The following is a 26,634-nucleotide window of genomic DNA, read 5'->3' as shown; positions in this document are numbered from 1 at the left end:
TATTTACATAACAAGTTACATCCTAAAGAGACCTAGTAGAAACCCCAAAAGTGTTTCATACCCCTGAAAGTCAATACTGCTTTGCTCTCCCTTTTGGTGAACTGCTTTAGCCTGAGCATATCAGTGGAAGCAAGGACAGCACTTGCTAAAGGCACAGGAACAAATCCTTGCATTATGAAAAATTACAGAATTATTAATCTCTGTACAGTTTTGAGGACTTTAGATCTTAATGCTTCCCATAGGAGCTGAAGCTTTCCTCACACATACGTCAAAATCTCAGGTAACTTGTATGGAGAAAATGCTGCAGAAGTTGGAGACACCGGTAGAAGGGAATGAAGGGATTTCAAACCCAAGCCTTAGACTTCTGAGTGATCTTCCGAAGTTTTTGAGCTCTTTGATTTCTTATATGTCTTATATGGACTTGTAGGAGACATGCTTTGCTTTAGCACTTTTGTAGTCCCTGATCCTAAATCACTTTTTACTGAGGACCGCATACTTTTTTTCTTTCCCAGATGCAGGAACGAAACTCCATCATTGGTGACAACTATCTGTGGCCCCACGTTATTCCCTACATCCTTGATGATAGCCTGGGTACAGTATATGCCCTTGACAATGTCTGTATGTCATGTTGATTGAAATATTAAATACAGGTTGATAAAGATACTGTGGCATCCTTTCCTCTTGTAAGTCTTGAGCAGGCCATTTCCCACAGCAGGACTGGGCCTGGGTATGCACAAGCAGGGTGTATCATCTTGGTGTTGGTGCTGGGTCTCACCTCCTTTCTTGGATGGTTCTTATCCTGCCATCGCTATGGCCCAGCAGACTGATTTGGTTTTAAAAGCATATGTCTGAGATATGAAACTCTACTAAGCAGAAGAAAAAACAGGGCACTGAAGATCTTTTCAAAGCAAGAAAGCTTACCTGGCCATTTGCATCATCTACAGCACTGATGGCAAATTGGCATTCTGGCAGGCAATGCAGTTTGCAACCCCAATGAGTGCCCTGTTGTGGGGCCAGGGACACATAGGGATCATAGGTTGTCTCCATCCCTTTGAATCCACCCGGCTGTGGCTCTGCATGGCAGAGGCAAGTGGTGAGATGGAGTTTGAGTTCTTACTGTATACCATATGGGGAGATTGTGGCCTCACTACACAACATGGTGTCAGGTTTCTGGTACATGACAGGAAAAAAAAATCACCCACCAGTTTAGATTCGGATCTAAACTGGGTTGAAACCACACAAGTTGCTTAGAGGAGATAACCCAGATATAATGTTAGCAGTTCAAGTGCTGGAGAAATTTTTTGAGAGATCTGTAGCCTGCAGTCTGCACTAGGTGAAATCTGATATCTTCATTCCCTGTTTATTTAATACTTGCTCACTTAAATCTCAGCAAAGTAAATGAATGAATTTACAAAATTAAGAACCACGCGCTATCATGCGTTATATACCCATCACGTCATATTTTATACATAAGTACCAAAGAAAAATTACACGGAAACAAAACAAGAGGAAGATACAATGTCACAACAGCCTAATTTACAGTTTTTACATCCCTACCCAGGTTTTAATCCAGCAAAAATTCTGCTTATTTTAATCAGAGATTGCTGGAGCAAGACCCACCCTTAGGACTTGCTCCGTATGGATGATAGTACAAACCTATTGGCTGAGTATTGACAAGAACACTGTTTGCTTTGCAGAAATGAATGCTAAGGGACTCATCCTCAAGGCATTTGAACAGTATCGACTAAAAACCTGTATTGACTTCAGACCTTGGGAAGGGGAGAAGAATTACATATCTGTCTTCAAAGGAAGTGGGTAAGAGGAGTAATGTAAAATAACTGTCATCCTCAGGCTATTTTCATGGCCAGTATGCACTCTAAAACTCATATAATATCTGATTATAATTTTGTATTTTTGTTGTGTCTGTTTTTCCAGTCTTTTTTTAACTGGAAATTGTAGTTGTTTCCAAAACAGGTATTACCTTGGTAGTAATGAACAATTTCTTGCTGATACTTATTTTTAAATGTAAGAGGTAATCAAGTCCTTTAAGAGGTAATTTTCTGGGCATGGTAAAAGATATCAGAAACAAGACAATTATTTTCTTGACTGATCTTTGGATATATGGAGTCTCACTTTCAAATGGTCATTCTCAGTATATCTTAGTTTTTAGAAAAAAAAGATCCCAGTGGAAATATGGTAGTTCTAACTGCAGAACAATGAATTTGTTTGACTATAACAAATGGAATTGCATTTGAACAATGTCATACCAGCATTCACTTATAACAGCGATATTTTTAAATGCTGCACAGCACTGAGATATTTTACAGAGGTTTCACTTTATTTACCTCTTTTGATGAATAGTTATGCTATTCCACCCCAACTTTTGCAAAATAAGACTCCAGTAAAGAAGTCAAAATTGCCCCAGCTGCTTCCCTTTCTAAGACAGTCTCTGTCAAAACAGTGCAACAAGAACAAATATATTCTCCACTCTATGCTGAACAATTTCTCTGTTAGAAAAGGAGATCAGGGAAAGCTTGATAGCCTAGTGAGGAAATTTACTTTTGGAAAATAATTTCCTGATATGAGAATGCATTCATAAATGGGAAAGATTTTCTGATAATAGAAATGTTTCCCTTTCCCTTTGACTTGTACTGAGATATTTGTAGCAGATAATTGTTTCAAAATTTCTTCGGTCTCTGGCTCTTTGAATTTTCTATTCTTCATGCTGTGCACATGACATTGAAACTGAACCCTAAAAGATGTATAAGTGGAGACTTAGGGAGAAATGCATATCCCTGTGCTAATGACTCTTCAGCTTTTCGAGCCAAATGGAAAACTCATGTAGCTAAACTTTTTAGTCCTTCGTCACATAAAATATGCATTGAATTTGCTAATAATTGTACCTGAAAAAAACCCACAATATTTAGCCTATGGCAAGTAAGAAGCCTTTGCACAATGTTTCATTTATATGTCTATTAAAAATAGATAAGTCATGGTGACGAAGAGGACAAGTCACTCTAGTTGGATAACATATCTTGCCCTCACTACCTGGTGTGTTGCTTGCCCTGAAATATTTCTGTCATCTCAGCTGACACATCTGTAAAACAATTAATGTTCAGCAGCACTTTTTAAAAGATTGGAGCTAAATGGTGCAGTCTCCTGAAAAACGGCTGTCCAGTTTCAGTGAGCTAGCTTGGGGCTGTACAAAGAAATTATCAGGACTGACCTTGCATTATCTGCCTTTCATTTCACTCCATTCCTCTCTTCTGATATAACAGGACAAGGTGAAAGGTGGATAAACCAACTCATTTCCACTCTGCCATTCCTAATTATTTGTTTTAATCAGCTAGGACTCCTCTAACTGCAGACTAAAGCCCTCAGTCCAGAGGGTACAGTGCAGACAGGAGCACAAAGTCCCTGGCAACACCAGCTGGATTCATAAAGTTTTTTATCACACCAAGAAAAAGATGATAAATCATCTTTGCCTTTCCATCTTGGCTTGCATCTATAAAACAGACAGAGGAAGGTACGGGGACTTTGTGTCTAAAGGATTTGTAGTAGGCCATAGTCCTCATCTGGAAGATCCTTTTGAATTCACATGAAGCCAGCCACAAAAGAAGCCAGCTGCAATTTTGTTGTGTTGACTGCCCTGTGTAAAAATAGGTTTGTCGTCTCTGATATATATACACAGTGTCATCAACCTCTGTGCAAAGAGCCCTCTCCCTGTCCACATTCTTTATCTACTGTTTGCCAAGCCTTGGCTGCATTATATTAATAGGTATATATTTGTAACGCTAAGCGAGTAGAGGTACATGTGAGGTTTTCTAGCACACAGCCTTTCACCTCACCCTCTATTCAGGTCTATGCGTCTGCAGCAGAGGTTAGACTGTGGATCTATTTAAGGACCTTTTCTTGACTCCAGCCTGTGTGCTAAGCAAAATACACAAGGAATGCTTGTGAATTACAGAAATGCAGGAACATCAAACATGGCAGATGCCTGCAAAGCTCACGGAACAGTCTGGGAACCTGCAATGTATGCGCTATTTCTCCCTACTCTTCTCAGGAAGAGCAGGACTTATTCAGCAGGAAAACTAGCACGGTGTGGTAGAGTAAAATCATTAGCAGACCAGGGGGGATCAACCCTGTCTCTAGTATTTCCACATGGGAAATCAGGTTTTCATGGAGCTCTCCTGAGAGGTCCCCTCAGCTCTTTGCCACTGTGGCACATGGCAAAGGGAACCCATGCAAAAGTGGATTGATACAGATCCCTGGCTAACCAGCTTGGTGCTGGTAAGTCAAAGTCTCTGTGTGCTGATACTGGTGATATGTGATACTATTGGGAAGTTATTTACTAGCAGGACATCAGTATAAAAATGTGCCTCAAATAAGTGCTGGCTATTAGAGAATAGGATTTCTAGTTGGTATCATCACTACTGATGGCATGTATCTACTTAAAGCCCGTCTTCCAAAAAGAAGGCTGATGGGATTAGTCCTCTAGCCTCTGCTAGGGCAACTAGCAATGCAGAAAACATTGAATCAGGGAGATACAGCTCTCACACACTTGGGGAAGCTGGGACTTTCCCCCTATTTTCTTCCCTCCTAAAGACAGTGCTAACATGGAGTTCCAGATGCCCATTGCTCTGGAGTGCCCTGTCCCACTCACCTAGTTTTATTCTCAGTGCTGGGCAACACAGACCAAGCATTTACTCCCTCTGCAGCTGCAGAATGATGGTGTCGTAGGCATTTGGCAGGCCGAAGGCAAGGGGAAGCTGCATCCCCTGGCGTTTGGATGCTAATTTTGCCAAGTGTCCTGGATGTGCCTGTAGCCCGCTGTGCTCTGCGCAGCAGCTGTGAAGCCAGAGGCAGCTGCTTTGGTATGAGGTGGACCCAGAACTGTGATGGACTTTTTAGACTTCTGCACAACCAGAAAAAGCTACATGATCGATATGAGGCCTTGTTCAAGGGAAGCCCATGAAATCATGGATGCCACATGTGCTCCTTCCCAAGTCTCATGCTGTGATTTTAATGACTAATCAATAGCCAAGGCCTGTGCTGCTTTGTGGAAAAAGAAATACTGGGGAATATGTTGCACTAATAAGTTACAGAGTTCAAAAGCGCATGATGTGCTTGTGTTTTTAAATTTCTGGGGTGAGAGGACTGCAAATCCTATGGCATATTTTGCGCCCGATTAATTTTATGGACTTCATTGGGTAAGTGTTGATTTATTTGCTGCATAAAATATCAATTTAAATGTAACTCTCTGTGCTTGCTACTTTGTGGGCATGGGGTGCCATTTTATTGGCTTGTGCAGATAGCTGAGTGAATTTTTTTATTCTTTAATAAAAACTTCCAGCACAGCTGCGGTTTTGCTCTTCCTTGTGAGCGTGTCAGCAGCAAGTGCTCTAGCGCAGCAGCTCACAAATAGCTAGCAAGAAAAGGGCTCATGAAAAGCACTGTCAATCCGCCAACCTTTCAGAAGGTAAACACAGCCGTGCAGAAGCGTACTTGCCTGGCAGCCACAGCCCCTCACAAAGCAAAAGGCCAAAACAATAAAGAGAGAAGCAGCTGCCATGGCACGAGCGAGAACCTGGTTTCCCTTACGATAGGGACAGGCTCCAAGTGCACTCGCAGTCACTTACTGCGGTCCAGCTAAAAATTGTTAGTTTACGGTAACTTAATTGCTCTAAATCATGTGTCCGTAGTCTTCGATGTTTACCAGAGTACCAATGAAATCCTCATCAGTTTTCTTCTGTCACAAATAGCTCAACATTTTTCTGCTAAAGAAAACTCATTAAAAACAATAGAGCCACAGCGGGGGAACTGCTTGTTCATCAAAACAGAGCTAAATGTGAGAGGAAAGGATCCAGTAAGGAACAGATCAATGAAAAAGTGCTCTCTGTAGCAAAATGTAACTCCACACTCAAGTTAAAAAATATACCTGTTGAACAGGCTGATTCTGGAGGTCGCATGGCATGGGGATGGCATGTATCTCACAGAGTCCTCTCTCATTTTCAATGCTAGCTGCTGGTCCTCAGTGGGAAACCGCCAAGAGGGGTTGCAGCAGCTCTCCATCGGAGCCAACTGTGACAGGATTGGGACGATCCAGCATGAGTTCCTGCACGCCCTGGGATTCTGGCATGAGCAGTCACGGTCCGACCGGGACGACTACGTGTCTATCGTCTGGGATAGGATTCAGCCTGGTCAGTCACTCCGCTGCTTTTCCTTTCAGACTCTGGTGTTAGGGGGTTTAGCTGTGGAACACCCCTTCCAGCCATCTTTCGGTGGCCACACTATTCTCTCACCTGGATTTAGTGTTCAAAGCCAGCGTATCAATAAATTAAATATCAGGTGACACCTATGTGGGACAGAAAGCATTGTTTGTTGTTGCTGTGGTTATTCCTTGTGCCACGGCAGTTCCCAGAGCCCTAACTAAAGATCTGAGTCCTGTTATGCTACATGTTGTACAGCAGAGCAACAGAAGAGAATAATTTAGCTTGTTTAAATGAATGCTCTAAAACCCCTGTTACTCTGGGAGCCCTTAACAAAACAAAGGTAATTGAAAAAAAATCCCACTCTGAAAAACCCAGTGCGACCAAAGCCAGTAGACAATCTCTAGCGAAAACACCAGTCGTCCTCTTTCTCCCCGGCCACTACACCTGGTGCGGGCAGCAGAGCTGAGACGGCAGAGCACGCAGAGAGGGTGTGCAGAAAGGAGAGACGCCTTTCAGGGTCAGCATCACACGAGCGGTTACTTCGGTGATGCAGCTTGTGAATGTAAGTGTTGGCGTATTTGGCACGAGCCTGACAGCCGGCACGGGGTTCCTCGGGACTCTGCTTGGTCTCTGCCTCTTCAGCTTGCCGTTGTCCCCTGTGACTTTCAGGCAGTTCAAAAACAAAGTTACATACACTGACTTGATGCTTTCCTAACACAGGTACACTGAGAAGACTGAAAAAACAGATAATGATTAAATCTAATGCATTCTTTTTTAGTTGTGATCAATGGTCAGCTGCATATGCAAGTATATATTACAGAAAATGACTTAGACGCTGTTATCTGATTTCCATTGTATTTTGCTGACTCTTTAATGACAAGTTGCACTATTGTTAGCTGTTTGAAACTCCTGCAGCTTTTTTACACTGACCGGAATACAGTTACTGTATTTTGACTAACTTAAAACATTTAAAACTTTACCTTCCATTGGGTAGCTAGTAATGTTTTTTTGCTCATACTCCAGAAAATATCTGTAAAGTTAAATTCTGGAAGCTTATCTGATGACTTGTTTATTGCAAGCTAAAATGACCAGCAATTAAACATCAGAGAATACAGATTAGAAACAGGGAGGCATTACAGTTGCAAATTGCATAAATTTGGGTACTGAAACAGTATCTCCACTTTTGAGTATCACAAGCCTATCAAGGCTACAAGTAGTTTCACATGGAAACTACAAGTAGTTTCACATGGAAAAGATTTCTGGTAGCAAAAAGCTTTCCTTCATCCAGCAGAAGCCATCATGTTATGTTCCAGTGACTGAAAGAGGAAAGTAAATAATTCTAGACTAGAAATAAAGTAGTTTTACGGAGTAAGTACAAGTAAATGATTACAAAAAAATACTTGAGGATCTGATGGATTCTCTGTCACTTTAAGTCTGTACATCAAAACTTGGTCTTCTTGGGCAATAAACAATCTTTCCTTTTATTTTTCCCATTTAGGTAGAGAACATAATTTCAAAAAATATGATGATAAAACATCAGACTCCCTGAATGTTCCCTATGACTATACTTCTGTGATGCACTATAGCCAAAATGCATTCAGGAACGGAACTGAACCCACCATCGTCACTAACATACCAGACTTCATGGATGTAATAGGGCAGCGAATGGATTTCAGTGATTACGATCTCCAGAAACTGAACCGGCTGTACAATTGCTGTAAGTTTCTCCATTTCTTTTACATTTTTTTTGCTTCTGGCATTTGAAAGAAATGAGGGTGATACATGCTGGACGCATCCAGGGGCAAGTGAAAGAGATGCTAACATATTTGGAGAAGTGAATTGTGTTAAAAACACCAGAAATGATGGTACAGCTAGAAATAACATAGCCCTCCTGCAGAAACACTGCTGTGTAGCAGAGTTTTCTGTGCAATTTTATCTGACCTTTAGTTAAAAACCAGCTTCACTCAGCAGCTGATTTCTTTTCATCCCTTGGGTGGCTGTTTAAAACGTGTGCTTCTGCACAAAACTTTTTGGTTTTTCCCCCATTATTCCGCAGCTGTTGCTGAGACACTGTACAGAAATTAGTATCTTAGCTGTGGCTATCGCACCTACTCCGCTCTCATGCAATCTGTGAGACAGAGTGTGTGTTCATGCAAATAGGGTACAGATGCTGTTATGAAGAAAATGTGAGCTTTTAGAATTTTTATTTTTAGTTTCAAACCCAGTCTCTTACAAAAGTGGGCAAAAGACTTATTTTGCTTATGTGGGATTTATTTTAGAAAGTTGAGTGAAAGTAAGAGACAGAGAAATAGATAATCCTGTTACCAAACTGGAATATAATTCTGTAATTGTGACTGCATCAAATGTGCCCTTGTGCTCAGATGAAAACTTCTACTTCACTGCCTCTGTATCCCAAGTAGTGAGTACTGGTTTACAATTATATTTTAAGCCTCATTCTACAGATACCTTAAATAATTATCACACTGTTTTGTTAAAACAGTGCATTTTTTGAGCATACAATTCTGATTAAAATATTTCTGTTCATGTGGGTCTAAACTGAACACAGACTTAGACGCAACCTTAGCTTCCAGCACTTGGCACACAGTCAATTAGGTCTTATAGAAGTGCTTACAGCTAAGGATGTCTTTAACAGTGGATGGGGTCCTTCTTCCTCTCCATTAATCTTATATACTTTCCATCATTCTCGTGCATTACATAAATACTTTGTGACATTTTAACTTTATTCTTAACCCATAGGCACATTCCCCAAGTGAAGTAAGCCCCAGTCATGTTGTAATTAGTGACAGAACTGCCACCACCCTCAGTGCAATCAGGATCTGCCCAGCTCCCCAGTCTGTCCCTTGGCTTTGTAGACTGTGCATGATATTTGCAGAGCCATAAGTGGTCTTCAGGTCACCCACCATTTGCCTCTGTACCCGGGAGGATGGGTGCTTCACAGGTCCCAGCCCTCGCCCACCCAGCTCCTAGTCTGATCCTTTCAGATTAGAGGGAGGACTGAGAACACCAAACATGGTTTGGGTGGCAGATATCCTCCCAGAGGAATCAAGTATTTCTGTTGCTGAACATGATTTAAGGAAAAGTTTAAGCTGAATTTCTGCTAAAGGCCTGTGTGGTTAGGAAATTGCATTAAAAATGGGAAACTTGGTTCTTAAATTGAAAAAAACCAACCCACAGCATAAGAAATCCTGACTGATACTTTAGTGCTGTTCTGATGTCTTCTTCAGGACTGCCTTTCAGGCCATATGATAATGGTAGATTTTAGTCTGCTTTCCCCTTCTAGCATATTGCTTAACAGAACTGACCACGAGGTTTCTCTCAGACACTGGAAGTTAGGACTTACCACTCATCCCCCATGTATTTTCTTCCAAGTCCAGCCTTTCATTACATACCAACAAAGTATCTGGCTTTTGGTGCAGATGGAGTTCAAAACCCCCTCAAGCAGTGCCCCCTTCCTCTATCTCATTAATTAATCTAAGAAATACATTCTAAGCTACTGAGTCTCGCTTTCCTCTTGTCCTGTCGTTCAGGTCACCACTCCATGCCAGCCAGCACTTTCTAATTAAGGTAGTTAGGCTACTGCTTTCCTGTTTGGACAAATTGGTTTCATATTTTGTTTTGTATTTTGATTTCAGAGAGTTCTTTCATGTAATAATTCTCCATTTTTGTTTACCTTCTCACTGACACCACTAGCTGGGTTTTTTCTTTCTCCAGCAGTCAATATAACATAACGTTTACTATGAAAATCTTTTCTTGTTTTTTACAACATCATACCAATACTGTATCATAAAAGGTATCAGTCATACAACACTTCTGATAGCTTTGCAACCTCTAGAGGATTGTTAGCTTTCTATGAGGACAGTACAAAACATCTCAGCAGTACAACTGCTTTGGCAGCAGTTCATACTTAAGTGCTTCCCTGAGCTACAGCCCAAGTGAAGCATTTGGCGTGCCATTGAGGTTGATTTTTCTGATGCTCAAGGTCCTTTCTGTGGTGCAATGAAACCTTTAAACCTGCCACAATATTTTATACATAGTTTGAAAAGCAATAATCATGAAGCATTTTATTAAAACTTAGTTGTTTTCCAATCATGGCCGGTCTTACACAGAGCTCAGACGTGGTACAATGAGAAGCAAATCTAAGAATAGGGATAAACCTGGACTGTGTCTTCCCTTACGCATCCAGGGTTTGCTTTAGACAGAGAAAACATTTCATACAGTGTTTTCACTTTCCTGTTCAACTGCACAGTCTTCCTTCACTTAATTTTTCACTTGCTATATGCAAGACATCTTAAAAATTTGTATGAGATGAGATATCCACTGGTCCCAAATGTACCTTTGCCAAATGTTTTTTTCAATTCAGCATTTTGAAAATCAAGGTTTGCTTATTGCACTGAAATAACTCCTGCTGTACTATATTTCAAAATAAGCACTCCAACTGATACGTTAGTGAACTTTTATCAAAATCTGTGGCCATGTGTGGACTGGCCCAAAAAAAGCAGAGGAATGAATGGGAAGTCTCAGGACCTTTTGACTGTGTGAAGGTTGGTGAGTTGGGGCTGGTATTAGTGTTCCTTTTATAAATAAAAGATGTGATATGATAATTAGCTGGCACCCTCCTGTGCTTGCTAAGTGCCCAGAGTGGTCCTGACGACATCTTATTAATGTCAGTGTTAATCGCCAAATGCTTTGAATTCCTGAACATTATACTTATGAATGTTCATGGTATTTGAAGCTGCTGATTATTTGGTGTTTGCATTTAGTCTTTCTCTGCTCTTGGCTTTGGACATTCACAATTAAAATGTATGTTGTGTAATAGAGATTCACAACTTTTTCTTTTTTTTTTTTTTTTTAAATGTTATAGCCTCCTCCCTAAGTTTCATGGACACATGCAGTTTTGAACTTGAAAATATATGTGGCATGACTCAAAGTTCAGACGATAACAGTGATTGGCAGCGTTTGTCTCAGGTTTCTGCTGGGCCAAATACTGATCACACGAATATGGGAGAATGCAAAGGTATGAGAAAAGACTGTTCTTATCTCTCTGGGAAGTATTTTCTGTGGAGGCGTGTGAGTTGACTTCGATCTTAGCCTTGTTCTCTGTTTATTTGTTGACAAATTACAGTTTATTTTTTAACTAAGCAACATAAATCTACCTACTTAGGGACATTACGTGATACGTTCGATTTTCTGCTTATTTGAGAAGATTGAATGTCTTTACCTCTTCTAATCTGTTTTCTAGTCTTAGTGTCACATCCTGGCAGAAGAACTATGTAAAATGTTCTAACCTCTGGTACAGGCACACCAGAAAGACTGCTTTTTTTTCTGAATAATTGTTCATTAAGTCTTTGGAAAGGATTGGGATTATGTATATTATCAGGGTTCAGGCAAACAATTCATTGAGAATATAGCCAGTTGTTTCCGAACCTGTCAGAGAAAACTTCATGAGTTCAGGAGCTTAAACCAGTCCTCCAGAGAGAGAGTCAACCGTGAATTACTGGCACTGGGTAAAGAGTAAGAGCCCATGCTTTTGAGTACAAATTGCAGACGACACCAAGCTGGGCGGGAGTGTTGATCTGCTGGAGGGTAGGAAGGCTCTGCAGAGGGACCTGGACAGGTTGGATCGATGGGCCGAGGCCAACTGTATGAGGTTCGACAAGGCCAAGTGCCGGGTCCTGCACTTCGGCCACAACAACCCCAGGCAACGCTACAGGCTTGGGGAAGAGTGGCTGGAAAGCTGCCCGGAGGAAAAGGACCTGGGGGTGCTGATTGACAGCCGGCTGAACATGAGCCGGCAGTGTGCCCAGGTGGCCAAGAAGGCCAACGGCATCCTGGCCTGTATTAGAAATAGTGTGGCCAGCAGGAGCAGGGAGGTGATGGTGCCCCTGTACTCGGCACTGGTGAGGCCGCACCTCGAATCCTGTGTTCAGTTTTGGGCCCCTCACCACAAGAAGGACATGGAGGTGCCGGAGCGTGTCCAGAGGAGGGCAACGAAGCTGGTGAAGGGTCTGGAGCACAAGCCTTATGAGGAGCGGCTGAGGGAACTGGGGTTGTTTAGCCTGGAGAAGAGGAGGCTGAGGGGAGACCTCATTGCGCTCTACACATACCTGAAGGGAGGTTGTAGTGAGGTGGGTGTTGGTCTCTTCTGCCAAGTAACTAGCGATAGGACAATAGGAAATGGCCTCAAGTTGCGCCAAGGGAGGTTTAGATTGGACATTAGGAGAAATTTCTTTACTGAAGGAGTGATCAGGCCTTGGAAGAGGCTGCCCAGGGAAGTGGTGGAGTCACCATCCCTGGAGGTATTTAAAAGACATGTAGATGAGGCGCTTAGGGACATGGTTTAGTGGGCATGGTGTGTTGGGTTGACGGTTGGACACGATGATCTTAGAGGTCTTTTCCAACCTGTATGATTCTATGATTCTATGATTCTATGCTAAAGATAGGCAAATGAGGAAAAAGGTTGCAAGGAGAACGGTTCTGCCTCTGGAAAATGTGAACAGGTAACAGTCCTCAGCCTGAGGATTTGTACAGCATCTAGCTTACCCGGACCCTGACTTGACCATGTCTTCTAGCGGTATTAAAACACAGTGTTAAGGATACAGGTATGCCAGGAAAATTTTGTTTTCTCTCTCCTCTACCATTCATTTCTCATTGATTTTTGACAGATTCTGGCTACTTCATGCATTTCAACACCAGCGTTGGAGCAGATGGAAGCACAGCTATCCTAGAGAGCCGAATTCTGTATCCCAAAAGGGGCTTTCAGTGCTTACAATTCTATTTCTATAACAGTGGTCATGAAAGTGACCGTCTGTATGTTTGGGTCAGAGAGTATACTTCAGCCCATCCGAACGGTACTTTGAGACTCATTGAAGAGATAAAAGGTAAACAATAAAATTGCGTTTTGGTTTAATCTATACTCAATATCCTTTTCAAAGTACTGGGGGAAAATATTGTAGCAAAGTAACTCATCTCCTAGCGTTATTCTTTGGATTCTTCTCTAACTATGTAATTGATTCTCTGCTGGTGAAATTACACTTGATGGATCCTCAGTCAGACATTTTTCTATAATATAATCAATTACCACAAATTACAAACTCTTGCATTATCAAGATAGTTTTCTCACCAAAATAGCTAAAATTCCATGAGCAGTCATTTTAACTGTTCTAGAATTGCTGGTATCGATAGCAACAGATGAAGCTGGTCATTAGAGTAAATTACAATGAATAAGAAAGTAATAATAAAGAAATGGAAAGTATAACTGCCCTGGAATACCTAACATACCAGTTTAAAAAAGATAAATAAAATTTAACTTCCTTTTTAAACAAGGTTTGAAGTTACTTAACTGAAATATATGGGCAGCAGATCATGATTTGAGTTGTAGTATGAAGAAAAATGAGTTCTTGAGGTTTTAGGAGCCTTTGGCCTACAGAATGAGCAACTGAGGTCAGTTAATGGACAAGAGCTCTTTAGGCTAGAATTGCCAAAGTCACTTTATGATTAAATTACTTTCTCAAATATTTAACTATTACTTGGTCTCTATTACAGCTACAACTAGTTCAGTCTTCTGGTTACATAAGGGATTGAGCATGTTCTTTTACAAAATAGGTATCAAGTCCACTTCCTCTGCCTCTTTTTGTCCCTTTAGGCTCAGCTACTGCTCATGCCTGTTTTTCTTTTCTTTCTTCCACTCTTTTCTTCACCCTGATGCTTTCATCATCCCTGTGTGCCATCAGGAATCATATAAGTGAATATAAGTGTCAGGGCTGCTAAGGCAGATGTAAATTTCAGATTAGTCTGAGCCTTCCAAGCTCTTTCGAACCCTCTTTGAAGCCAAGATTAATTTCTCCATACTTCAGCCCTCTTGACAAATACTCTTTCTTGTATATTAGGTCCCATCTCCCATTCCCTCTTTCTCACGTCCATAATTTCCTTTTAAGTCTTTGATTTGATATGTGCGTCCAAATGGGCACCCTACTTTGACAATCTCTGGTAAAGAGATCATTTCTCCCCCAAGCTGTCTCACTTCTCTCACGTGAGAAGTTACCCTCACCAACACAGAGTCAACAGACTGGAAGAAGCACTGACACCACAGCCCTTTCCAGCCATGATCTGACATCCTGGCTGACTTGCTCATGGGTTTGCACTGATCCACCATGCTCGAGAGGCTGAGGGACAAGCCCTGAACCCTTTCTGCTGCTCTGCGGCTGCTGTGGCTGCCTTCAGCCGGGAGCAGGGGAGGCTGTGGGAGTGGGACATTTTACAGCACAGTAGTTGGTCTGCTCGTGGAACATGAGTCAGAAACCCCAGTCTTGCATATAATCTGTGCAGTTCAAAAGCTTTAGTCAATGCAGAAGGCAATTTAATGGAAAATAGTGGGGTGCTTTTGTTCTTGTTTCTGGGTTTATTATTTTCCTCCTAATTATAATGGTAATGAAAAATGGCAAGAAATTAAGACTCATATCTGAGATCCATTGTGTTGTGTTTAGAATTGTTAGGAAAGCGAAGCATGAGTTCTGTACCTGGGATTGGCACTGCCTATTCTGTAAATGCAGCTGGAAGTCTGATCTTCCATGCAAGTGAACATAAACAAGACAGCAAAAGAAACTGTTTTGCTGTACATACTATTAACAAAGGATGTCCTACTTTCACTTGCCTTACAAGGCCCCTGTGCAGAGGTCTTTGCTTTTGCACACATTGCTCTTGGAGTCAAGTGGAATTTGCTAGTGCAGGCACTTTTGGATGCAGCACCAGACTCGCAGGGAGGTTTTATCACATGAAGTAGGTTTTGCAACCACTGGGTTTAATTTGAACATGAAACCATTAATCATTTGATGGGTGGATAGTGCTTATGCATAGGCAAACTTCCGACAAGCCATTTAAATATACAAAAACAATTGAATGAACAAGTCTCGTAGTTCTAGGCTCCCAGAATCCTCCGTAGCATTTTTTGTTGAGACATGTTGTTATTCAGTTATTTGAATATACTTTGCTTTGAATTTTTTTCTTTTTAATAATACAGGTGACAGCCATCTGTGTGCATTTAATTATCACAACATTTATACTAATTTAATGAAATGTTCTTTAACAATATAAAAGAAAAAGCAGTCTTAAAAACCATTAACACTGTTTTCATTCAAATTAAAGAGCTGCTATGCATATTAAATCTGTTGAAAAATTGAATTGAGAAAATATGATCTTGCACTGAAAACGTAACATCTACAGAAGAAATATTCCATCATGTCAGCGCTGGTGGAACTGAGAAATTCTTACACAGCGTTGGTATAGGGTCTGTAAACCTGCGCAGTGTTTGACTGTACTGCTTACTCAGAAATCCCTAACCTTGTTTTTCAGGTTCACCTGCGACTTACTGGCAGCTCCATCATGTTTCTTTGAATGTCACAAGTAAATTCCAGGTCGTGTTTCAAGGCGTGAGAGGAAGTGGCTTATCAAACGGAGGCCTCTCTATTGATGACATCAATTTGTCAGAAACTCAGTGTCCCCACCATGTCTGGCATATCAGAAATTTCACACATCTCCTCAACACAAGCCCAGCAGGGGCAGCAGGAAGAATATACAGTCCACCTTTTTACTCCAGTAAAGGATATGCTTTTCAGGTCAGCTTGTATGTAAATGGTACCACTGATAACCCATTTAATTTAGCAATGTACTTGTACTTGATCTCTGGAGCAAATGATGATCAGTTGCAATGGCCCTGTGCATGGCAACAAGGTACCATGATTCTGCTTGACCAGCATCCTGATATTCGTCAACGGATGTCAAACCAAAGAAGTATAACAACTGACCCTCTGAAATTATCAGGTTAGTTAAAATCAGATGTGCTATTCAGTACATTTAAAACACAGCCAAAAGATAAGGAGTCAAATTTTCTTTTTGTGTAAATTAGTGCTTTTTTTTTAGCTTCTGGAATATTTCATTTGTTTGCAGCAACACTATAATTGATCCACAGACAAGAAAAAATTGAACATACAAGTAGGTTAAGCTGGGGCCCTGGACTTCAAAATTGATTTGCGTAAGAAATAGGAGGATAATCCACTCCTAAAATTTCTTTCATATGCTCTGTGAAGATGCATTTATATCTGCTTTAATGAGAATGGAATTTTTCCAGAAGAAAAGAAAAATACTGAGTTAACAATACACAGAGTTCATACCAGATAAAAGTGCAGTCATTAACAGATCCCCTCCCTCCTTGTAAAAGGTACAGAGGTGTCAGCAGAAATCTCCAGATGGGCAAAGTACTGATTCATATTACATAATCTGTACAAGTTCAAGGTATGAGAAGATAAAGAGCAATTGTCCACAATAACTTGGAAAGGAGGCAGTTGAGGTAAAGATGTAACTCCGAGAATTGGTAGTAATCTCTATAAAGAGAGATGTTAAAGAAAAACCCTATATTCATCATTGGATAAAGATTGGATTTAGGCCAAAATGACTTTCTGCATCGATATAAGAGTTTTGCCAAAAGAAACCACCTCCACCACTGAATTAGTTTCCTGGACTTTCAGACCGTAACATTAGTCAAGAAAGGAAGGCACAAAAATGTCTAATCCACAGTATTATTTTAAAAATTTTATGATTTACATTCATTTTTCTATTTCTACACTGTCTTTATGTGAAAACAATGTGGGTAATCTAGAAAGACTAAATGTCCTCCCCTGTAAATGAAAGACGCATCACACCAGGTCCTCCATAGATGTTTGACATTTTCCCCGTGCTCTCTGCTGTTATGACGAGAGCGCTCAGCCCTTTTCCTTACCTGACCCTGTGGACATGCAGTCTGTTTGCACTCTGCTCCTTCTCCCTTGTTTATTCATACATTGCTAATAGCCACAGATTCCCAAGAGAAGCCTTGTAACTCCTATCCTTTCTCTAACCAGAAGAGGTGTTGGAGCAGGCAGTTTCTTCTCCCTCTGTCAGGTACTTTCATAGACAATCAGGCTCAACTTTGAGATTTAGAAAAGGGTTTGATGGAGGGGACATCAGTGGCTTGTGACTGTTCAGGTTGTTCAAGTACCCTCTGCCCTACATTCACATCAAGAAATGCTCTTTTTTGAGAAGCACTGAATTAATTTATTTTACAGATGAGTCACGTGCTACTCATCTTCTTGCCTGCTACACTTCAAAAGAACTAAAACCAAAATAAAACAGGTTTTCAACTAGCTCTCCAATAACCTCATCTCCAGCAGGCTCTTTTCTCATTACCTCAGGCTAAACCAAGCCATTGAAGATCTCCGTTGTCTTGTGCATCTCATCAGTGTGGAATCTCAGGCAAAAAAATCTGCAAATATTGTAGGCAGGTTCAGCATTGCTCCTACTCCTTGAGTTTCAGGTAATTTATTGTCTTCTCCATATTCATGATATCCATGAGCAACTAAGCAGAAGCAGGCAAAGTAGGACGCAGTCTGTCTTGGTTGTTGAGAGAGGCCTCAGTACTACTTTGCAGAAGAGGTTATCTGAGAAGGAAAGGACCCTATTGAGAAAGAAATCCAGAGTGGTCCCACACTCACACTCAGTTAATTTTTTTTTCCAGCTTCCTCATCAACTTATTTTTGGGATAGGCCAGATAAAGTGGGATCCATAGCATCTTTCCCCAATGGAACTACATTCATGAGAGGTCCAGGAAGTGGAACGAGTGCATTCTTAACTCATCAGAGACTTAAAAGCCGCAACTTTATTAAAGAAGACGGTGTTTATATTCTTTTAACAATGGAAGGTATGTAAACATAGCTGATATTCTTTATGATTCAGTAAACACAGAGTGCCACATACTTACTAAGTCACTAGTGCTGTAGATATAAATACACATGATGTACTTTGCAAATGAGCAGTTTTGGAACGACGCATGTATCTAAAATCATATGTTTGGATAAATTTGTGGATAGGTACATGCGCTGTATAATTCCTTTGTCTCTTGTGAAGGTGTATAAAATGATGCTAATCCTGTGCAAATTATTTTGAATAGAGTACTTTTTGAATAAAATTGTCTGTTTCTGGAAAAATCTAGAGGACATTTCCAAAATACATCATGCTCCTGAAAGGTAAAAAAGACTATTTATCCGTTATACCTGTGGACAGGTTCTTTGCTCTTTAATATTAGAACTTATCATTAGAATAAGAGGAAAAATAACATGAGGTAAAGACCTTATTTCTTGTGTTTTTACCATGCAGATATATCACATCTACTATCAACTCAGCCAAGTGTTTCACCCACCTTTGTTACGAATACGTCCAGTGCCAACACCATCAAACCTAATGCCACTGCCACCACCAAGCCCACCAGTGCCACAAAGCCTACTGCCACCACAACACCCACCACAACAGCCTCTGTCACCCTGACCGAAGAGCCAGAAATAGAGGTTCCCGATTACTGCCTAGACAACCCTTGTGAAAATGATGGTGTCTGCGTTATTGTAGATAGAGCACCGGTGTGCAGGTAACTGCCCTTATTCACTCTCAAATGCAATTTTAGGATGAGTAATGAAAGTTTCTAGTAGAATAAATCTTTATTCTGAATGAAAGGAAAGACAGACTATAGCTGATTAAGGCAAATATTTCCAACTGCTACTGCGAGACTAAACTTATGACCAGTTTGGGCAGCAAAGCTCCTAACCTCAGCACTTGACCACTTTGAAGTACCCTGCTTGACTTCCCTGTAAATTATATTTTAAATGTATTTATCATTTTCAGTAATGTATTAGTCCAACGTTATAAAATGGGCTGTGCATCTCCTTAGAAGTCCCTATAGCAAAATTTATGAGTTAAATATAAATGCAGTTGAAACAAAATAGCATTTATATCAGTAGAAAAGATGTTTAATAATTCGCAGGCAGGAAGCAGCATAGACGTTATTTTAGAATTCAATTCAGAAATATTATGTAGTGTAAATTATGACCATGAATTACCAAAGTGTAGTTGCTTGCCTTTGAAACCCGAGATGAAGGCTGAGGACTAAAAAGATTTTTTGCCCTGCAAGAAAATTAATGTGAACTTTTATTTAATTCTCTGTGGATACATTTATGTAACCCACCTGGCAGATCAGCATTGTTCCAGCTCTCAAACAAGCTCTAGGGCTGAAGATAGTAACCTTATGTGATGCTGTGCCAGGGCAGGTAGACTGGGGCAGTGCTGTGAGGCAAACATCTAAAGGCCGAGAGCAGCAAGAGTCAGGATGACTCATTAAGTGCTATATCTCCCCATTTAGAAACCTTTTAAAAAACAATTCTTGTGCAACCCATCAGAAGCAGGTCACAAATATGAGTAAATGTCAAGAAGCTGTTCCAAGAAGACAAAAGAAAGTTATGCTGAATGTTATGCCTGATTTCGAAATTATGGAAAGAAAACATTTATTCTCTGACATCTCTGGACTATTTGAAGCTCTAGTGCCTATGTGACCTACTTTCCATCCTAGAGAAGTGTGTGACCGGCAGTCAATTTCCGCTCTGATTTTCTGCTGGGAAATGAGGGGGGATGTGATACCTAACTCTGTTTAAGCAGCTCACATGAAGTCCCCCAAAAGTCAGTATCCTTGCAGCGCACTGCAAGCGGACTTATTTTCAGGGTTGAACATATAGTTCTGAATAAATGGCTTAGACAGGAACTAGAAAAACAATAACACTAGGAACAACCAGGGTTAGAAAGATAGGGCAGATGTGCACTCAACAGCACATATGGTTTTTTTCAGTTAGATCGTTGGGACCCTCATATGCTCACTATAAAATGTTCCGGAGCTGATAGTGATATTGGATAAGGCGAAGGAATCAAGGCCTGGAAGTTGTTTTTAGTCCTAAAACCAGATGACTGCTAAGACATTAATTTCTTTTCTTACCTTCTTCTTGGAGGACGGCAGGGGCAGCTCACACAAGTTCTTTGAATTTGAAAATAAGCCCCTTCTGGCAATGAGAAGGTCTGATCAGAACGTACCATATCTACTAGTGGAGAAGTACTGAGCAGGGAAAAGGGAATGTGGTGGGAACATCTTCGGCCAGCTCAGTCCTAGAACTGGGGAGTTCCTGCACCTAAGCTTTGGTTCAGCTGCTGTCTGGTCAGAGATGCCTTGAGAGTCTGACCTGTGGTCTCCACCCCATTTATCTCACGGGTTTGAATTGCTGGATAAGGTGAGCTTAGAATTGAAAAAGCAAAGAATATGTGGGGAAACAGGTGGATGAAGTTTTCTGGAGGGTGGTAAATGTGGCTTGATTGGATAAAAATAGCAGTGTAAAGCTTCTCAACCACTTGCCCTAGGAGCTTATTCAACTCCTTCCTATAAAGGCTTTTTTTTAAATTAGCTGAGTAAAGAAGATAGAAGGGCTTTGTGTAAAAGCTGAGCATGACAAAAGGCAGAATTGCATCAGGATATGAGGGTAACTAGTAATAGTGGAAGCAAATATTACATGACAGTGGTCCTAGTGACAGGTATCAGTTTCATGGAGAAGAAAGTGAGTTTTCTATCAACAAAAGTGCTATAAACTTCAAGGAAAAGGAAGCAGACAAGTGAACTGAGTGATCCAGAGGGCATCTCTATCGGTAGCAAAAAATGACCATTCTGTAGCAGCAGCTCTACAGATCAACTGCGGCCAAGCATTAAGCAGTCAAAAGGATCAGGGTAACGCTTGGGTTTTCTGGCAAAGGCTCTCTCTGAAGACATGACCTGTAAAACAGCGGGAAGATGAAAGAAGCACATCCAGATGTGTAAGGACAGTAGGCCACTTGAGACAACTTTAAAATAGAAGTCCATTTTAAGATGATAACTTCATTACACTTTGGGATATAGAAACGGTGCATCAGAGATGCTGGTTTTTTTTAAGTAGCCCTTTTCATGCCTTTAATCTTTAGGTGATACCGCATGTTTGTTCTTTTACTTTCTAGATGTCCAGCAGGTGACAACTGGTGGTACATGGGAGAAAAGTGTGAAAGGAAAGGCTCAACTCAAGAAAATACTATAATAGCTGCTTCTTCAACCGTAGCTGTATTTGTTGTAATGCTTATTGTCACTATCACAACCGCAGTGTGCCTTAAAAAGAAATACAGCCAAGGAAAGGAAAATGGTGAGAGCCTGACTCTAGAAGAAGTAAGTATTTTGCCTTTTTCAACAATTATACATATATTTACTAAGACTAAATAAATCCAGTAAAAGTAAATTGGAGGATGTCACGTTTTTAAAGTCTGAAGACTCCAGCTTAGGAATTAAAGAGCTCCATTAAGTGCTACTAATTTATTAAACACCAAAAAGCCACTTCATTCAAAACCTGTTCTCCTCCTCCACCCCACCACTCTTACTGCCTTGATGGCAGCCTACATTGAGTGGGAGAGTGTGAACAAGGGGCTCATTTTCAATTTGTAACTAAACCATGTCTTCCACTTAGAGGACTTGTATTTCATCTATTATTGCATTTCCTACTAAAGAGCTCCCCTTAAAACACCATGGTGCTAAAAAACCCAACCCAAAATGTCAAAACAAAAAGCAAATCTAAAAATCAGTTTCCCTATTCAGTGGCCATTTTTTATGCAAGGAACAAAGTAGCCATGGAAATCGTGACTTAAGGAGAGTTAAAAGAACAGGTTAAAACGATCTGAATTACTGGATCAGAAAGGACATGTAGTGAATAGCAGAGACATTTGGGCAGGTTTTGATAGGAAGTTTCATAAAGTCCCAGGCATCTGGACTCTTAGTTTAAACAGAGATTTAATCTTGGAAATAGTAAGAATGACATAGCTTAGAGGGACTCACAAGGCCCGGGAGAAATTTTGTAAGCAAACTGAAGAGGAATGGCCTTCTGGAGAGCAGACTTTCATTTTTAATTTTGTCCTAGTATTCTTTATGTGATGTCCTGTTGAGGTGCAGTACCTCTGTGCAATGCCAGATACTTGACACTGTTATTTTATGACCTTCCAATAAATTATTTTAGTTTCTTTGTAAGTAACACTCTTACATTATACACATATTTCCCTTCCCTACACGCTTTTGAGATGTGGGTTTGTTGGGTTTTTTTTCCCATTTAGAATAAAACATCCTTCTGAAGATAGTGAAAACAAGCATCAAAGACACAAGATGAACATCACTGGAAAACCACAACTACGTCATCATTCTTTCTGTTACTTTTATCTCAACCATCATGATAAAGGTTTGTAAAGTCTGGAAAATAATTCATCATTTGGATAAAGTACTGTGCTAAAGTCAGTGAAGTGTCTGACAGCGTTGCCTATCGCCATGCAACGGAGAAAGATGGAAATACGTTGTGTGACATGTCTGCCCTGTCCTTTAGTCTACCTGAACATGATGAAAACATGTAAAACTGCATCCCGACTTTCAATCAACACAGTGAAGTCTAGGTTTGCTATCTTATAATGATACAGAAGTCTATAATAAAAGGGAGCTGGACCCTGTAATCACAGGGGCCCCAGTGGTTCTGACTCCTGCAACAGCTGTCAGTCTGTAGTGTGAGGGTATGCGGAGTGCGGGAGCGTCTGGTTCATTAAGTTATTTGGTTGTGATCTAGTCACTGTAAAAGAAACAACAAGTAATGAGGAAAGTGATAAATTAACCACACAGACACACAAACATTAATGAGAAAGTCACAACAGAGACTATAATGAGGACCTAGAATGCTTCAGCCACTGATTGATGGTCCATTAAAGGAACTACTCATGCAGAGCCTTCAAGAATGTCAACCTGAACAACAATTTTTAACGGATAGGAAGGGGGAAACATGATTAACATGAGTATTATGGGATACTTGAGGCTGCTTGGGATATGGACTATCAGAAGAGGCTTGTGGACTTATGTAAAAATGACTGTGGGATGTTTAGGGGAAGGACCAAAGGATCCAAAGAAAAGGGGAAGGATCATGGTGGATCAGAGAGGAACAAGTGTGGGAGAATGGTGCCAGCAACTGGAGAGACCAGCCTGCAAAAGAGATCTGTGTGCCAATCACCAGAGGAGATCACAGGTCTTAGGGCTTGTGGGTCTAGGTACCAGCACATGGAGGGACCGGCGTGCAAGAGTCTGTAACCAGGAACTGGAGGGACTGTGGGCTGTAGGGCTTGTAGGTCTAAACCCCAGCAACTGGAGGGACTGGTGTGTGTGTATTGTATGTGTGTTGAAAGGTCCGAGTGCCAGCAACAGGAGACGAGGCCATGGGCACCAGGGCTGTAGGTCTGGGTGGCAGCAACTGGAGGGATCGGGTTGTATGTGGGTGTGTAAAAGGCTTAAGTGCTGGCAACTAGAGAGACCTGGGTGCGTTTATACTTCTTCAGTGAATTTAATCCTCTGTATGTGTATGTATAATTCACTAGGAAACTTCAAGCTGGACTAGCTGGTGAGTTGGAGGAAACACTTCCACATCTGGAGGACTTGGTCTGAACCAGTGGTTGGGGTAAGGGAGGCAAGGGTCCAGGCATGGGTATCAGGCAGACTGAGAGCCCGTGCTAATATTCAAGGGATCTGTGGTTGTGGGAGTGCCTATGTGATGTGAGCTTGTGAGTGTATGCGTCTCTTTCGCTAGCCAGCATCACATTGCTCTATCTGGCAAGTAGGAGGTGACCTGCATACCAGCTAAGGTCCAGGCATGGATGTTAAACAGGTTTAGAGGCCCTGCTAACATTCAAGGGGTCTGTGAATGTGGGCGTGATATGGATGTGGAGAATGAGGGCACACGTTTCCACCATAGAACCTCCATTCTGATCGGCTGGAGGGGAGGAAGAGGACGGGGCTGCCTGCACTTGTGCGAGTCTGGGTAGCATTATAGGTGGGTGCTGCTACCCGCGATGCTCTGTGTGTGTGCAGCAGTCTCCAGCCAGCCGCATTTGGGACCTCTGTGTGTGTGTGAATGTGTCTCTTGGATACACACTCAACCTTGTTACAGGCCAGACCTGCAAGCCTGAAGAGCAGCAGCTGCATCCCTGGGACTGGGATGGAGAGATCACCTGGGACCGTTCCTGGCTGGGCACGTCAGCTGGGGAGGAGGGATCCCGCATCTGTTGGATTTGGCACCTCCCTTAACACCCTTGATAAGGAGGGCTACAAGTCAGTGGGATTTGGAGAACAGAGCAGGCATGGAAATAGGAGAAGGGCCAGAGGAAGCAAAGTGTACTTCCTTGAGGACACTTTGCAGAGGAAAATGGCAGTCACCATGGGCACAGGTCATCACATTTGCAGTGTTTTGGAGGGTGGGGGCTGCAAGAGACAGAAGTGCCAGTAATAGAAATGTCAGGTCACACCAGATGGTTGGTAGACTGGTATGTGAATATGTTCACATTTAAAGGTCAGCAGTTACTTTGATTCCCTGGAATGGATGTTGATGATCATAACATTTGTCGTGCAGTTTACCCTAACTCTGGGCAAGAGCAGTTCAAACGTATGGGAATTTGATGAGGGAATTAGACTTCCTCTGAATGCTACTGCACGGCACAAAGTAACAAATGTGTATGGCTCTGTACTGACATTACATATGTAGTCCTCTGATTAATATTCTCTGAAATGTAGTTATATTTAAAGTATTCATAGCTGGTTTTATTAGCTTTTGTTGGAACCCAAAGATTCATGAAAACAGCCAGACAAAATTAACAAAGATTTGTCAGAGCTAACAAACATCCTGGATAGGAAGATACCCTACTATAGCTGTCTTAAAATAACTTTCCTATTTTGACATGTCTTCATCAGCAGTTTTCATGCAAATAATCCTCCAAATGCGCCTTCAATTAAGATATGCACATAGATTTACATGGACTTAAGAAGACACAAATGAGACTGTTCATAATTTCAACCCTGGCTAAAATACTTAACATTATAAACAGTGAGCATTTCATAATTTCAAAAGTGAACTACCGGATTTGTGACTGCAGAAATTATTTATATTTTTTGAAATCCAGATTACCTGAAATGGCATAAATACTACCTGAATTGTAAACTCTTTGTGCTTTCACTAGCAGAAAGCTTAATACATAGAGCAATATATTACAATACATGGCGCAAGATACAATTTCCAGAGTATATCTTGAATTGGTAAACTTCTATGGGGAAAAAAACGTTAAATTTCTGCTTGTTCATTTCAAACGGGAATCAGCGAGGAGCACAATTTAAAACTGAATCTCCCAGTCAGTGAGTAAGAACAACTCACTTTTCAGTGGTGTGCAGGTTCCACAGAGCCAAAAGCGACTGAGGTTTTATTAATGTCATTAACTGCTCTAAAAATACTCAAGAGGAAAATACTTTTCTTTCAATTTTCAGTGCAGAAAAATTACTCAAGAAGTCCAACATCAGATTCAATATTACACTTCATCATTGTATATCACAAAATTTATACTACTAGCTCAAGTTTCTGAACAAATACATTTTTCTTACAAAAGCTGTACCACAACCGTCTTTTTCTGAAGTGATGGTCTTTTTCTGTGAAGAAAGGAGGTGAGAGATTGAAAATACATATGCGGTTTAGGAAATGAAGCATTTCAGCTGGAGTTTTCTTCTCTATGAGTAGATGCTTTACTTGGATTTGCAATTTAACTACTTGAAATTGCAATGTTTCAGTAACGGTCACCTCTTGTGAAAACAACAACAAAGATTCACCAGCCCAGTTTAATCTTCCTTGCTTTACAAAGACTTTTGCTACATGGTTATTAGGACTGCATCAATTATTTTTAATGAAACAGCTTAATTTTGGAGACATACATTTGGCACATTTACAGATAATATGGATGTTGATCATAGATCAGATACTGCATTGGTCAGTCAGAGAGCCATACGTGAGGTTGCAGCCCTTCACAGAAAGCCTGGGTTTACTTTACTTTTCTAAAGCAGATTTATTCACAGAAAGTTTTACTAAAAATCTTTAATGTTAGCTTCACCATATGAAATCACCGAGATACTAATATGATAGTAAAATCCACCAGTGTGAACTCTGCACAAAGTTCTACTTCTCTTCCCCGTCCTTCTCACATTGTGGTGAATCAGGTTATAAATTGCCACAAGGATTTGCTCTGCCTGCATCCCTGGAGCCATGCAAGTCAGGCACACTCCACTCTCTACAGATCAGGACTAGTGTAAAAAGCCTATTATTGGGTTCCCACAACATGCAGAACAAGGGCTTGAGCTGTGGATGTTGACTCCTCAGGCCAGCTGCCCTGCTCCCGTCCTTCACTTAAGTGGAGGTCTCTGCTGGTACCCGGTGGCTGCCCCCCTAGCAAGGACCCGGGCTTACGTGAATGTTGTCTTCTCTGCTCCTCCTCTTCTGGGCTCCAGACGAGCTGTACAGCTGGACCCAGCAGAGTATGTGCACATTGTATTTAGAGCTGTGTGCATGACTCATTCCCCACTGCTGAGTCTATCAGTAGCCACAGCATGGGCTTAAAAATAAAATTAAAAAAACCCAACATTCAAGTCAGCGGCTCAGGT

At 41.1% G+C, this 26,634-nt stretch overlaps 1 protein-coding gene across 1 annotated transcript in view; it reads left to right on the top strand.

The window, feature by feature from the left end:
• Positions 1-22,536, top strand: part of MEP1B (meprin A subunit beta) — a 31,709-nt gene extending 9,173 nt beyond the window's left edge. Inside the window, exons 5-15 of the mRNA XM_075140727.1 lie at positions 513-591; positions 1,698-1,815; positions 6,022-6,200; positions 7,711-7,929; positions 11,095-11,247; positions 12,896-13,111; positions 15,582-16,049; positions 17,779-17,961; positions 18,417-18,681; positions 21,114-21,315; positions 22,248-22,536. Of these exons, the coding sequence (XP_074996828.1) occupies positions 513-591; positions 1,698-1,815; positions 6,022-6,200; positions 7,711-7,929; positions 11,095-11,247; positions 12,896-13,111; positions 15,582-16,049; positions 17,779-17,961; positions 18,417-18,681; positions 21,114-21,315; positions 22,248-22,265 (2,100 nt within the window). The 3' untranslated portion in view covers positions 22,266-22,536. The remainder of the gene's footprint in view (positions 1-512; positions 592-1,697; positions 1,816-6,021; positions 6,201-7,710; positions 7,930-11,094; positions 11,248-12,895; positions 13,112-15,581; positions 16,050-17,778; positions 17,962-18,416; positions 18,682-21,113; positions 21,316-22,247) is intronic.
• Positions 22,537-26,634: the final 4,098 nt, after the last annotated feature.

Source organism: Calonectris borealis, chromosome 2 (assembly GCF_964195595.1).
Source record: "Calonectris borealis chromosome 2, bCalBor7.hap1.2, whole genome shotgun sequence".
NCBI classification, from domain to species: Eukaryota; Metazoa; Chordata; class Aves; order Procellariiformes; family Procellariidae; genus Calonectris; species Calonectris borealis.
Note: the sequence above shows the minus strand (reverse complement) of the source record. Positions and strands in the feature narration are given on the sequence as shown.